This window comes from Streptopelia decaocto (assembly GCF_964273445.1).
Source record: "Streptopelia decaocto genome assembly, chromosome: 5".
NCBI lineage: Eukaryota > Metazoa > Chordata > Aves > Columbiformes > Columbidae > Streptopelia > Streptopelia decaocto.
The window spans coordinates 9646615-9660347 of NC_138659.1; the positions used below are offsets into that span (position 1 = coordinate 9646615).

Sequence of the window (13733 nt, forward strand, 5' to 3'; positions counted from 1 at the left end):
CATATATACACATTTCTATAAACAAGCTTTTTTTTTTCATTGCATAAGGTAATTAGATGCTATATTACAAGCCAGAGAGGTTTAACCAGGGAACATCTTTACATTCAAAGTGCTTATTAGCAGCAGCAAACCAATCTCCTGAACATCTCCTACTGTAATTTTCAGCTGAATTTTTGGCTCATGAAGCTCAGTGGTGTTCTAGAGCACAGGAGCTCACTTTGCAGGTGCTCCTGTATGAGCTAAAAATACAGCTGTTGCAGCAGCATTTCCAAGGTCTTTTCATCCCCGCTCAGCAAAAGGCCCCTCAGCCTTTCCCATGAACCCCTGGCAATTGCAGCATTCGCTGCCCCACGGACGCACCGCACGTGCCTTGGGGACAAACGGGGTGTCACACACATGGCCCGGTCCTTCCCGAGTCCCTGTGCTGAGTCCCTCTGGGACACCCTGACCAGTCCCCACCCCGGGAGCTGCGTGGGGCCGCGAGATGCGTGTGCAGACAGGGCCACGTTACAAATTATCTTGGAAAACATCAAACCAGCTTTGAGGATGTTAAATGAGAGATATTATGAACAACTGGCTTCTCAACTTCATCATTTATCAACACCCAGATACACACTGCAAATTGGGGAAATTACGAAGACTGGGGATTCCCACAGGCTTCCTGGCGCTGGGCTTTTTTTTCATCTAAATAAGAAAAGCATTTTGGAAGCAGCTTTTTTTTTCCTCCCCCTTAAGAGCAGCCTTGTGACGAGGCTGCAGAAAAGCAGACCTGTTCCCACCAGCCTGGCCGCTGGTCTGGGCACACACGGGATTTCTACTTCATATATAGTAAATAAAAATAAATAATATCATAACCATGTGCAAAGCATAAACTTAACCTGGTACCTGACCTGCAAACCTGGTCGTGTTTGTGTCTGTCAGGTTACGGGAGACCTTCCAAAAAAGACAAAAGGTACAAGTCATTTTCAAGAACTAATGTGAAAATCCTAAGTAGTCCCATTAAAATAATTTTAATTGCTAATATTATTAGTCCTATGTAAACATCACTTCTGCCAATTGGAATAAAAAGAATGCCAAAAAGAAAATATTTGAGGGGCTGTGAGGGTTGGTGTTAAAGCTCCAGACTCTCTGTCAAGTCCGTCTGTAGAGCCAGTGGAGTTTTGGCCGAGTGAAGGACTTAACTGCACTCAATTTTATTGTAATTTCCTTTTCATTATAATCTACTAATGAGAGCACTCAGCAGTCTTGAAACACAGCCTGACTGACTGTGCCGCTGTGCTTGAGATCCAGTAAAAACATCACATGGAAAAACAGCCGCGTGCAAAACTCGGTCCGAACAAGCGCTGAAGCTCACCTGATTTTCTCCCGTTTCCCCATTTTTACCTGTCAGTCGATCCCCTGGTTCAAGGTCCGGAGGCAGAGCCCTCATTGTCCCTCCTGCACTTGCAACTCCCCACGTTTCTGGTGCTATGTGCAGAATCTGGTTTTTGCAGCCCAAAGCAGAGTCCTGGGCAGGATTTGGGGCTGTTCCGCGGGGGAAAAGGCTGCGTGGGCACACGCAGAAAAGAGCTTTTCTGCAGGAAAAGACAAAGGCAGCTCCACAGGGCAACTGAGGTGCCTAAATGTCTATTAAGGGACCTCATTCCCATTCAACGTATAATTAACTAAAAGCTACGTAGGTGTCTACAATTTTCTAAATGGTATGTCAAACCCTATTTTCTTTCTTTAAAGGGCAATAAGGACTTACGAATGGCAATGTTTGCCTCTGAAATGCCATGAATGTTGGAAAAGTTTCAAATGGACCTTCCCAGAGCCAGTGGGATTTGATGGCACATTATAAAACCACATTCTTGTGATGGAAAACTGAAAGCTCAAAAAATTGAGCAGATAACAATCCAATCGCGTGAATTCAGCAAGCTTTTTTAGCTTGTGGTACCGAGATTTTGATTTACTGAAAAATATTAATTATTTAAATTTATGTTCTGAATACCACCACATCATTTACTCACATTGTAAGTGCTGGGAGGAGCGGGGCTGCTCTGGCTTGTGCGGTGCCCATGGGACAGCAGCTCCCAGCGAGAAAACTGCACCGAGTGAAACTCCTGCGGTCCAGGAACCCGCACGCCCAGCTCGGAATTGATGTTTCGTTAATATTTATACTAATAAAGTTAATCATTGCTGTTGATGGAGGAGCAAAAGGGAGACGCAAACACTCGCACAGAGGTGGGGTGTCCCCTGGAGCCGAGCGTGGGTGCAGCTGCCACAGAGCCAGGGAAACAAAGAAAAAAAAGGAAAAACAAATCCAAACAATTAAAAAGCTTGTGCTTCATAACAATATTAGGGCGTAGTTTCTACTGACTAATTTGTAATGTAATTTTTATGTATGGGGTACTTTATCTCTCCTATGTGCACAGCTGGTTTTCATGATACGACCCTCTCTGTCCTGCTCAGAACAAGCCTTTCCCAGAGCTGAGCCAGCCTTGGGAAGCCTGAGTTCATTGGGAAACCTCATCTTTAGCGGTTATGACCAGCATGGAGGGAGGATTTGACACGTCCCTGTGCTCCCCGCATGGGTTGAGCCCCCGTCTCTGTGCGGTGCTGTGAGCGCAGGGAGAGGAGAAACCAGCAGCCTAAGCCCCTCGCCCACCCACGCGGGAGCTCCTGGTACAGGGGTGCGTCAGGATGCTGGGGACACATCAGCTCACAGGGATGCTGATGGCACCGTGCCCAGGACAGCAGCAGAACCCCACAAAAGGATTTTCATCCCTCTGCATCCACAGAGCAGACAGGGCTTTATACATAATGGCACCATTGTCTTTTGAAGCTTAGTTTAATTGGGAGTGTAATTACCTCCACTGGCGCGCGCACGCTGGGAAGAGCAGAAAGGTTTCCCGGCTGTGCCCCGATCCACAGCTCCTCTCCACTCTGACCTGGGATTTTCGGGGTGTTTCGATGCTTCCCCTGCACCCACTGCACCTGTCACCGGGTCAACACAAACTGGAAACCCTCCAAACATCGGTGGGGAGGTTTCCTAGTGTTTTTCCACCTTGCTGTCAGTTACAAACACGAAGGACGCTCGAGCTGCTGCGCCACCAGCAGCTGTGCAGAACTCTGTGCTGTCACAATTCTCTGCTGGGACCAGCGCCAGGACTTTGACCCGAAGGGTTTTCAAACCGTGTATTTCACTGGGAAGGTTCATCCCAGGCTCAGCATCATTCGCTGCTCACCCTGCGACTCAACACATCTTAAATCAAATCTGCTCCCCTTCATGTCAGAGACCTCAGCTCAAAGAAAGGACCTGATAAAGGTTAAAGCCTCCCTGACAGTGAATATAGCGAGCACAGCCTGGACCAGAGCGAAAACACACAACAATGTAGGGCTGGGGGAACGGGCAGGGGAGTAAAGGGCTTATAATTTCAAATTAAAAAGTTAGATAATAAAATTAGCAGCAATGAAAGACGTTTTACTGCCACCCATCACAACCTTCTTCCATTTCTGAACCACACCTGCCTAAACTCACGGTTCGTCCATTGAGCGTGTTCCCATGGGATCAGCTAAAGCATCAAACAGAGGGAATTGACCAATTCTCATGTAGGTTATTTATATCTAGGTCCCACGGTTGACAGTAGAATTTATTAAGTATCTCACCCTGTATAGTGATATTTTCACTAATTAATATGGAGCCAGCTATACACACTGCATATGTACAGGTATTTTCATAAGGCATATAATATCTTTGCATTGAAAATAAATGAAAATTATTAAATTTAATTTAATATATACTTTCTTTGAGGTGTTTATGAAAATATTTTTTTCTCTATACTTTTTGTATGAGACATGATAGAAATATTTCATGGGAAGTACAGGTTAATATATTTTATCTTTATAAAGGCATATACAACTTTGAGGCAGTGTTTCTGATGGACAGCAGAATTCCTAAAGAATTTGTATGTGCTTCTGTGTTTTGAAATCATATGAAATTGACTTTAAGAAGTAACTTGATTAAAAAAACGCACCAATGCACAGCCAGAGGCTGACAATTAAAACTAATACATAGCCACATGAACAATATATTTATATTGTCTATATATTTTTTTCCAAGATGATTGGTACTAACATATAGTATTATACATTTGGCACTACCGTTTGCCATTGGTCCAGCAATTGGCAAAAATTTGTTTCCTATGTATAAATCTGTTTGAACATTAGATCTGGCTAGACGTATTTAGTATTTATAAAAAAATATTTAGACAGTAAGCTCACGTTGAATAACTAGGTCTACTGTATTCTGGAAACTCTTCAGTAGTAATACAGCTTTCTCGTGTTCCATATGTACAAAACTGTGTCCGTTGGCCTGCAACACAAAAAACAAGAAGAGAAATCCAATGAGATATTATTTAGTGTCTGCATTTTGGGGGAGCATAGGGATATACGAAAATTAAAACCAGGGATAACATAAATAACAGTCACATCATGATTCCCCACCAGCAGGAATCAACATGTTTCTCTCTCCTTCCACCGGATAGACCCTGCAGCCCGGCTTTGAGCAAGAGCTTGGACTAAGCAGCCCCTGGGGCTCCTTCCCAAATAAAATTATTCTGTGATTCTGATATTCCACATATTTTCTGAAGAAACACTGACTCTGGGGTGCAAGAGTTTCAGACGCTGTGGAGCCCAAAGGATGTGAACGCTGCCCAAGGCGGGTCCAGCCTGGGGAGGTGCAGACATGCTGCATACACAAAGAGGGGAAAAAAATGAATAAACTGCCCAGCTTTAGTGCTGATTAAATCTTTTCTATAATTTGCCTATTTCTGTAATTTGCGCTATTTGCAATAGTCAAATTTTAAACGCAAATGCCAACAGTTTCCTGAGTGTGATCAATGCGCCAAAGCAGCAGATCCAGCACAGCGCAGAACGAAGCTGGTCCGGGAAGGTGATGGGTCCCAAACACAGATGCTCTTCACCCAGGCACTGTCCCCAGAGCCCTCCCGGTGCCACCACGGTGCCCAACGCCGTGTCCCTGCCGCAGGGGGCCTGACAGACGGGAGATGCTCAGTGGGTTCAGCCCCACTTCCAGAATCCTGTGGTTCTGTGACTCCCTCCCCACAGACACCAGCAGAACAGGGAACCCAGACGGGCTGTGGGCTGCCCCAGGCAGAATCTGCTCACTCGCTTAGAACCATTCTATAAACACACTGCAATCTAACAAAATATATGTTTGTATATATCTATTATTTTAACTCTTTAACTAACATTTAAAAACAGGTTAGTGAAGCCTTCTGGCTTTGACCAATAGACAAGTCGTCCAACCAGACACCTGTTCTGTAGGTCCAGACCATCATATTGATATAATACCTGGATGTCTCCTTGGCCACCACAAACCCACCCTGATGCTCACCCAGACCCAGCGCTTGCAGGAAAGGTTCCACATGCCCTCTCGCTGCATTAAAGGATTAATTAAGTTAAATAATTAAAGGACGCCCAGCCCAGAGTGACAATTAACAGCAGCGCTGAGTGCCCATCTCTGCAAACGGGAACCACGGGATGTGCCGGCACGTCCCTGGCAAAGGCTCCTGCTCAGAGTTGGCTGCCGCAAGCTCTGGTGCTGGGACCCAGCATCCAAGTGCACTGAAAAGTAGTTCACTTCGATCCAGCTTAATGCAATAAATTGTATTTCCTCGAAGAAACAGGGATATGGATTTCAGGCAGGAGAAGTTTCAAAGTCATTCACTTCTGTGCCAAAATCAGGCAGCCGTTTGGCATTCAGGGTGAGGGCAGCTGGGACTCTGATGTAATTCAGAGGGAAACTGAAGAAATTTCAGTGTGTTCACCATGGAGCTCCCTGGGAGCTGCAGCTCCCATTGGGGCACAAAGCCAGAGCCCTCGGAGCCGCCAGCTCTGCCCATGCCCTGCCCGCTGTCGGCTGCACATGGGGCAAAGCCCAACAGCCCAGGCTCAGCTCCAGCTGCTGGAGAAACCTCTTTTCTTCAGGAAAAGCTTCTCAGTGGAACAGGGCTGCAGGAGACGCACATCCAAAAATTCCCAAGGAGGCCACACCAGAGGGATTTGTTATTTAACATATAAATATATGATAATCGGAAGCTAATCCTTTCATTCCTGCTGCATCTCACATTCCCCATAAAATATGCTATGAAACCCACATATCTATTTACACGTTGAGTTGTTATTTAGTTCCAATTCTTAGACAAGAAGAATGCTCTTTAGCTGAACCACGGAGCCACTAAAAGGCGATTTCTCAGATCTGGAGGGCAGCGTTTGACAGGCTGACATGGCTGACAGAGCTGCTGGCTCCTGCTGCAGCCGCGGAACATCGTTCCTCAAGAGTCAGCCATGAAACTGCAGCTAATTTTACAACAGAAGAATCAATCTTACTTAAACAAATAGAGCTTATGACACAGAAAGGAAAGACACCACAGTTTTGCATCCCGTGGGATCTGGGTTGTTCGGAGCAGCAGTTGTTCTGCACAAGACACACACTCTGGTATCGCAAACAGGCAACGGGCAAACCCAGGTTTCAGAATGACAATTTCTCCGTGAGCTGGTAAAGTCCACCCAGGGAATGTCAAGCCCTTTAATTTTTAAGTCTTCTCTCCCTCTTTTACCAAAATTGCTTGGGGAGACACATAAATGCAAAATAAAAGTTACTGCTTCTCCTCAAAACATCCTGCTAAGCTAATTCTTCCATGCAAATGTTGCAAAATGTTCCCCTTGGAGCCCTGGTCTGATAACATCTTCCTGTGGATCTGGATACTTGAGCTAAAGGCTTTGCTTATATTTAAGAAGTAAACCACCCTTCATCACAGTTATGGTTTTATTCTCTGTTAATTCCTTCATGAGATTAGTGAGTGCCGTTTTCCCCGCCACAATATAAATCAGCACCTGGTAATGGGTATTATGGATGGGTGCAAGTAATTGCAAATAAAAGGAAAATGTGCTTGCCAGAGAATTGGGAATGATGTCCTGGCAGTGACAAACAAGACACTGCTGAGACCGAGCCACATCCCACGAGAATGATTGGGATGCAAAGCCAAACAAACTTCATCAAGAAAGTGATGAATAAATTATGAGAGTCAAATTTGCTACCTAAAAAAATGTGCATCTGTACCTTAAATGTGGTTATTTAAATATACATAAATGCTTCTATTTTAGGAACAGGTGCCGAAACATGAGAAATCCCAGTTCCCCATGGCCTGTGCCCCAAAGGAGATATAACCTGACACAACAATAGCTTTAAAAACTGTTACAAGACTTTCAGGCAACTGTAACTGCTCCCTTCCTTTTGTCAAAGTAACCCTATTTGCTGCCAGTGGGAACATATTTTCCAGACTTAACAACAAAAAGAAGAAACCACCTTGCAGGACATGGTAGAAAACCCTTTTCTACTCAGACAACTGTTTTTTTTTTTCTGTGAATGAGGAACTTTCAGAGGTATGTTCAGGGATAACCTGTCTATTTCAGAAGTTCACTGGAATACAGAAAATATTTGTAACAGAAACAAAAGCTGAGATCTCTCTGTAAATGATGCCGACGCTTCCCTGGTCCAGGAGTGGCTGTTTTTCGTGTGAGTGTGTTAAAAACACTGAGGCAGCAAAAGAGAGGCAAAAATGTTGCCAATTACAATTCTGTCCAAAAAAAGTGATTATAGAGCTCCTTACACCAGCGTCACATCAGCTGCAAAGGAGAAAATTACAAACGTGTCCCTCTTTGTCATATACTTGTGCTTGTAAAGCTGCCTGTTGAGCTCCTTCCTCCCTTCACCTTTTGCTGCTAGTGTGAAAAAGCTGGATATAAGGATTTTTTTTTAATTTTATAGTTTAATTAACCCTTTTCTGCAGGGCCAGAACCAGTGGGCTGGTCCTTATTCAGCATCCCTGTGCTGAGCTCATGTCCCAGACAGTGCCAGGGACTGCTGGACATCACACCCCAGCGCCTCTTTTTCCACATCCCAGTTGTTTGCAAAAGGTTTTATTCTGAGACCAGCTTGCAAGAATACTGCAAGTAACCCTGTTATAAATCAGTATTAAAGTACCGTAAAAACAAAACCTCATGGTTAACATTTACTGAAAATGATCTAATTGTATTGGTAAGACGCAAAGGCTGAGTTAAGGTACAAGGCGGTTAAAGCCGACCCTACCTGGAGGATCTTGTCGCCAGGCTGGAGCAGGCTGGACGCTGGCCCGTCAGGCTGAACCCTAGTAACAAAGATACCCTATAAGTCAGAAGTAACAGAGGTTAGGATGCTATCACCAAGAACTGGCTCCCAAAATACAGGCGTCTTCCTAACTGGGGGCTCTAGATACTCTAGCAAGGGCCTAAACACTAAACTTCTTTTATTAATCTGTTTGTAATTAAACATGAGTATGGGCTTGTAGCAGCTCTCCGTGACCTTCGGCTAGTTGTTGCCTGAGACAAATATAATTGTGGGTCATTTGAAACTAAGATTCCACGTCACAGAACAACATTCAATTTGAATAGGATAAGAGTAACAGGGTTAGCGGGAGGATAATTAAAATAGAAAGCATTAATTTGTTAGAATAATGTGTACCATAATCTATACAGTAATCTTTGTTTACTTCCTTCAGGAAAAGAAAAAAAAACAACTTTGAAACAATTTCAAGAAGCAATCTTGATATGCAGCCCTTGAGATATTCAGTGCAATGGTCTGTAGGACCCACTTAATTCAGTGTCTGAGGAGTGAACAACTTTGAAAGGGGAAAAAATTATTAAGTAATAAAAGATAGTTTTAATTTCATAGTCTGTCAAACATTCTCAATATTAATGGAAGTGATGACTGTCTCTTAAAGCTGAATCCAGTCTGATCAAAGAATATAAATGATAAGAATATGTTTGACAGAACTGTACCCATAGTACTTGTTTTTCAACAAGCTCCAGTCAATTTTACCACACAGAACAGATAAATTCACAGGTTAAGCATCCATTTCCTAATCCTGAAGTCCCGTGTAGCTGCCAGTCACCTGATGTGCTATTTTTATCAGCCTTCCTTTTAGTTTAAAGAGATTTATCAGCCTCTTAAACATGTAATTCCCAGAATGAACACTGAGTCTCCCTGGTGATAATGGTGAGATGTTTAATTAACATTACAGAGCAGAAGACTGCTTGCCATATCGACTCTTAAAAGAAAAAGTGAGAGAGATGATTCTCTAGCAAATAGTCTGAAAAATCAGCTTACACATGGAATATAAGACAAACACTCATGTCATTTCTGGTTTGATTCTCTCGACTTCATTAACTGGAAAAAAAAAGTGAACAACACTTCACTACCAAGAACAACAAGTCAAATATGGGGAAAATTCTTTAAATTATCAGAACAGAAGTACATAAAAATTTCACTCATGTTACCTATGTCTTCACTACATGGCGCTCTAAAGTAAGAACCATTTAGAGAGAAATTTATAACTCACCTTATCAGAAGGTTTGAATGGATTTCCTTGTCCGCTTATTCCACCACTGATACTAAAACCAAGGCCGGGATTCTTCTCTATCCTCACACAAAACTAGATTAAAAAGATATGGCAAGATATGTCAATGCCAACATTACAGTCTTTCTAAACAATGGCATCTTCTTTGCATATATCCCATTTCAGCACTAACCAAATGAGCTGACCCGCTCAAAAGCTGTATTGCACAATACAGTAGAAGTCAAGGGAATACTATTATAAACTGAAAGTTTTTCCATGATTTTAGGGTTCTGCAATGATGCCATAATACTCACAGTACTGCATACACTTTTTCATAGACTTCAAAATTTTACTTTCCAAGGAGAAAAAAACCCAAATCCTTTAGAGTTGGGAAGGAGCAGTTCACATTGGCCAAACTTTTCACTTAAACATTAGGGTAAATCTGTCAGTGAGACTTCACCTTGTGCACTTTTATTATTTTTTTTATTATTATTTTCACACACCACCCCAGGCACTATGCTGGGACAAACCCAGGGAAAAAGATCAGATATCTTCAGCCCAGGGTCAGGCTTTTACAAGTGCCTTACTCCAGGCAACAGTGCTGAATTGCATCTTTTAGTCAGGATGGCTCTAAACGGCGTTGGGTAATTGAATATAAAATCAAAATGAGTTCAGTGCAGCTTAACACCCACTCTGGGAGGCAGCCTGAGCATGTGCTCCAGCCACACAAGCAATTGCTTCTCAATCACACTGAGATACTCAGAGATGTAATCCAGGCGGCTCCTCATGTGGACCGTCCAGCACTTTACACCAGAGAGAGCTTCACTAGCGATTCTGAGCCTTGTTCTTCACGTCAGGTGCCTCACACAGTTATTGCAGTCATTAAGCCAAACATAACAGGGATAGGACCAAGTAATGAAGAATCTCCTCAGCACTCACTGGTGAGACTGGGGGCACTGGCCGTCCTGAGCTGAACTGGGGCAGCCGATACAAATCTCAGCACATCAGCATCTTCTCAAACACGCTGTGCTGTTAGCACTGAACTAGGCTACTGGCAGAAATTGCTAATTAATTTGGTGTGAGCCGGTCATGTCAACTGTGTTCAGGAACTTCAATGCCTAATTGTGTTGCTTGGTCAATCCAAGAATAAAATGGTCCCAGTCCCTGGCACTGGGAAAAGGAGGGAGCAGCAGCTGCCCCCACTGACTGCCCCAGGTTCTCTTCACCTGCTCTACACAATCACAGAATCACAAAATGTCAGGGACTGGAAGGGACCTCGAAAGCTCATGCAGTCCAATCCCCCCGCTGGAGCAGGAACACCCAGATGAGGTTGCACAGGAAGGTGTCCAGGGTGGGTTTTGAATGTCTGCAGAGGAGACTCCACAACCTCCCTGGGCAGCCTGTTCCAGTGTCTGTCACCCTCACTGTGAAAAAGTTTCTCCTCAAATTTCAGTCGAACCTCCTGTGTTCCAGTTTATACCCATTGCCCCTTGTCCTATCATTGGCTGTCACCAAGAAGAGCCTGGCTCCATCCTCGTGACACTCACCCTTTACATATTGATAACTATTAATGTGGTCACCCCTCAGTCTCCTCCAAACTAAAGAGCCCCAGCTCCCTCAGCTTTTCCTCACACGGGAGATGCTCCACTCCCTTCAGTATCTTCGTTGCCCTGCGCTGGACTCTCTCCAGCAGTTCCCTGTCCTTCTGGAACTGAGGGGCCCAGAACTGGACACAATATTCCAGATGCGGTCTCACCAGGGCAGAGTAGAGGGGGAGGAGAACCTCTCAAGCCAGAAAAAAACAAAACAAAACAAAACCAAGCAAGCAAACAAACAAAAAAACAAGCAAAAAGCTTTTGTCCAAGTGTTATTTTACAGACCCACTTTCTCACCTGCTCCTGATAGGCGTCCGTACTCCTCTGGCCCTTGGTTTGGATGAGGCAGCGTCCCGTTTGTGGGGGCCGGGAGCTCTGCGCCGAGGGGATCTGGATGGGCAGCGGGGGCTGGTACTGCTGGATGGTCACCTTGTTCATGCTCCCCTCGTAGGGCTGCTCGCGGCTGCGGTGCTGCAGGCTCTGCGAGCCCATCAGCGTCTGGATGTGGCTACCTGCCTGTGGGCAACGCAACCCATTAGGTCAGGAACCCAAGGAGCTGCAGAGCAGCAATCATTGTGATGTACAGAGCCAAGCAAACGCAAGCCTCTTAAATCCCATCAGAGCTCTGCCTGTTGAGCACAGCTGGAAACAACCGGGGTTGACAGCAGCAAGGAAATGCCCATTGCATTCAGTGACCCCAGGAGGTTTATGGGAAATCAGGCATATTCAGTATGTTTCATAAACAGAAAATATATTTTTTTCTTCATGTCATGATATGTGCTTCTGCTTAGAATGTTTTGTGAACTGAAAACATTCAATAAATTGAAGTTAGGTGGATTATCTATCACAGTACACTCTAAAGATACTGGAATGTTTGGTTTTGTCTGGTTGTTTTGTTTTCTGAGGGTAGTTTGGACTAAGATTTATAATAGAAATCCAGATATTGACCAGTATTGTGCACTGTGTAGGAAAAGTGTGATCAATGAATGTGAAAGAGCATTACAACTGCATGTCTCAATATCGACCAGTCTCTATGGACAAACCAGACCTACTTAAAATGATGTTTCACATGAAGTTTACACCACCCAATGACACAACCACATCTCCTCAAGATGGTCTAATCCTCAGTACTACTGAATGATCCTGGTGGAAGAGTCACCAGTTGTGAGACTATTTGACACAAGATTAAATTTAATACTGCAAAATGTCAAAATACTTCTTAACCCTTGGCCAATCATTTGGCCTCGGAAGTTTTAGCAGCCAGGGCATTGGAATGAATTGCTTGTTGCCATGGCAAAAATACAGTTTACTGGATTTCCGAGATTATCCATAGATCACATGATTAACACAGATCCAGTTGGAGCTACTCATGTCACTGAATACAGAATCCCAACAAGACATGGAGTGACTGCAAGCAAAACTGATCTGCTCCTTCTTATTGTTTTGCTGACTACATTTGAAGAAAGGAACTAGGTAAAATACATGACCAAAAGGTTTTACTTTAGTATAAGACAGATAGTCTCAAAGTGAGTGATGGCAGAGGAATCTCTAACTCCTTGTGCCCAAATCTTCAATCTCCAAACTCTTCTTAAAAAACAGCTCAGCTGTGGACATGAAAGTGCTTAATGGACGTTGAGAAACACACTGCAAGAACCACCCGGTGAAATCTGTCTGTGCTGTGAACATCCCACTTTAAAGGTCAGGAAGATCTTCAACTCAGCCACGATCAGAAGGGGAGGAAAATGCTCAGGACAGATTTTTAGCTCTTCACTAACTCCTAGTCCACAGCAGATCGCTGAATCCGTGTCACCCTGCACCACGGAGATGCAAGGTGAGCAGGTGACCATGTGCAGGACAGTTCTGCGCTTCATGTTGTGTCACTTATCACAAGAGGATCCCAAAAAAGCAGGATTTTATAAATTCTGCTATTTGCCCCAAATACCATTCACCACAGCGGTCCACAGCAGGCACACCGGCTGCCTCAGAGGAAGATGGCTATTTGAAATACAAAAAAAATTGTGCTTCTTCACTGAAAAACTGCCTCCCTCCTGCCGCAGCGGCAGAAGGGATTGCTGTCCCCAAATCTGTGTTGCTCGTCCTCTCAGTGGTTTGTCACCTGCACCCAGGCTGGCTGGCCCCATGTCCGCTCATCTTCCATCTCCATTCTCGCCCTCCAACCTCTCCTTTTCACAAGTGACTTCCAGGTCCCCTTATGGTGATCCCCTGCCACACATCTGCCCTTGCACCTTTCATGGGGGAGCAGCTCACTCAGAATACAACTGATTCAATCAGGCGTGCAGACGACTTGTTGACATGCCAGAAAAAGTCAGCTTCCAGAAAGCATAAATACTGTAGTCTTTTAATAAACGAGTGAATTGTTCCATTTTAAGACTACAATATCCACCTTTTCCATAAGAGAAGCAGCCCATGAATTATGGGGTAATCATATAAATGATCATACTTAAAATAAAAGTACAAGTACCATTGTGTTACTGGAAAAACAAAACATATACTTCAATTTATATTTACACCATTTTTGTTTGTTATGTTGAGCTTTAATTCTATAGAAGATATTCTGAGTCTGGCTTCAAGTAACTGCTGTGTTATAATCCCCAGATGCTGGGAAACCAAGACACTCCAGGTGACTTCCCACAGGGAGGAGATTAACATTGTCACACCAGCACATTGCAAACCACCT

The 13733-nt window shown here is 44.0% G+C and overlaps 1 protein-coding gene across 3 annotated transcripts in view; it reads right to left on the bottom strand.

The window, feature by feature from the left end:
* Positions 1-4150: 4150 nt before the first annotated feature.
* The window catches only part of LRRC7 (leucine rich repeat containing 7), a 75412-nt gene continuing 65829 nt past the window's right edge, over positions 4151-13733 (bottom strand). For all 3 annotated transcript variants that reach the window (XM_082053088.1, XM_082053087.1, XM_082053086.1), the window contains 4 exons: positions 11333-11551; positions 9444-9536; positions 8156-8230; positions 4151-4354 (listed from right to left, as the gene is read on the bottom strand). In XM_082053088.1, the coding sequence (XP_081909214.1) occupies positions 4247-4354; positions 8156-8230; positions 9444-9536; positions 11333-11551 (495 nt within the window). In that variant the 3' untranslated portion in view covers positions 4151-4246. The remainder of the gene's footprint in view (positions 4355-8155; positions 8231-9443; positions 9537-11332; positions 11552-13733) is intronic.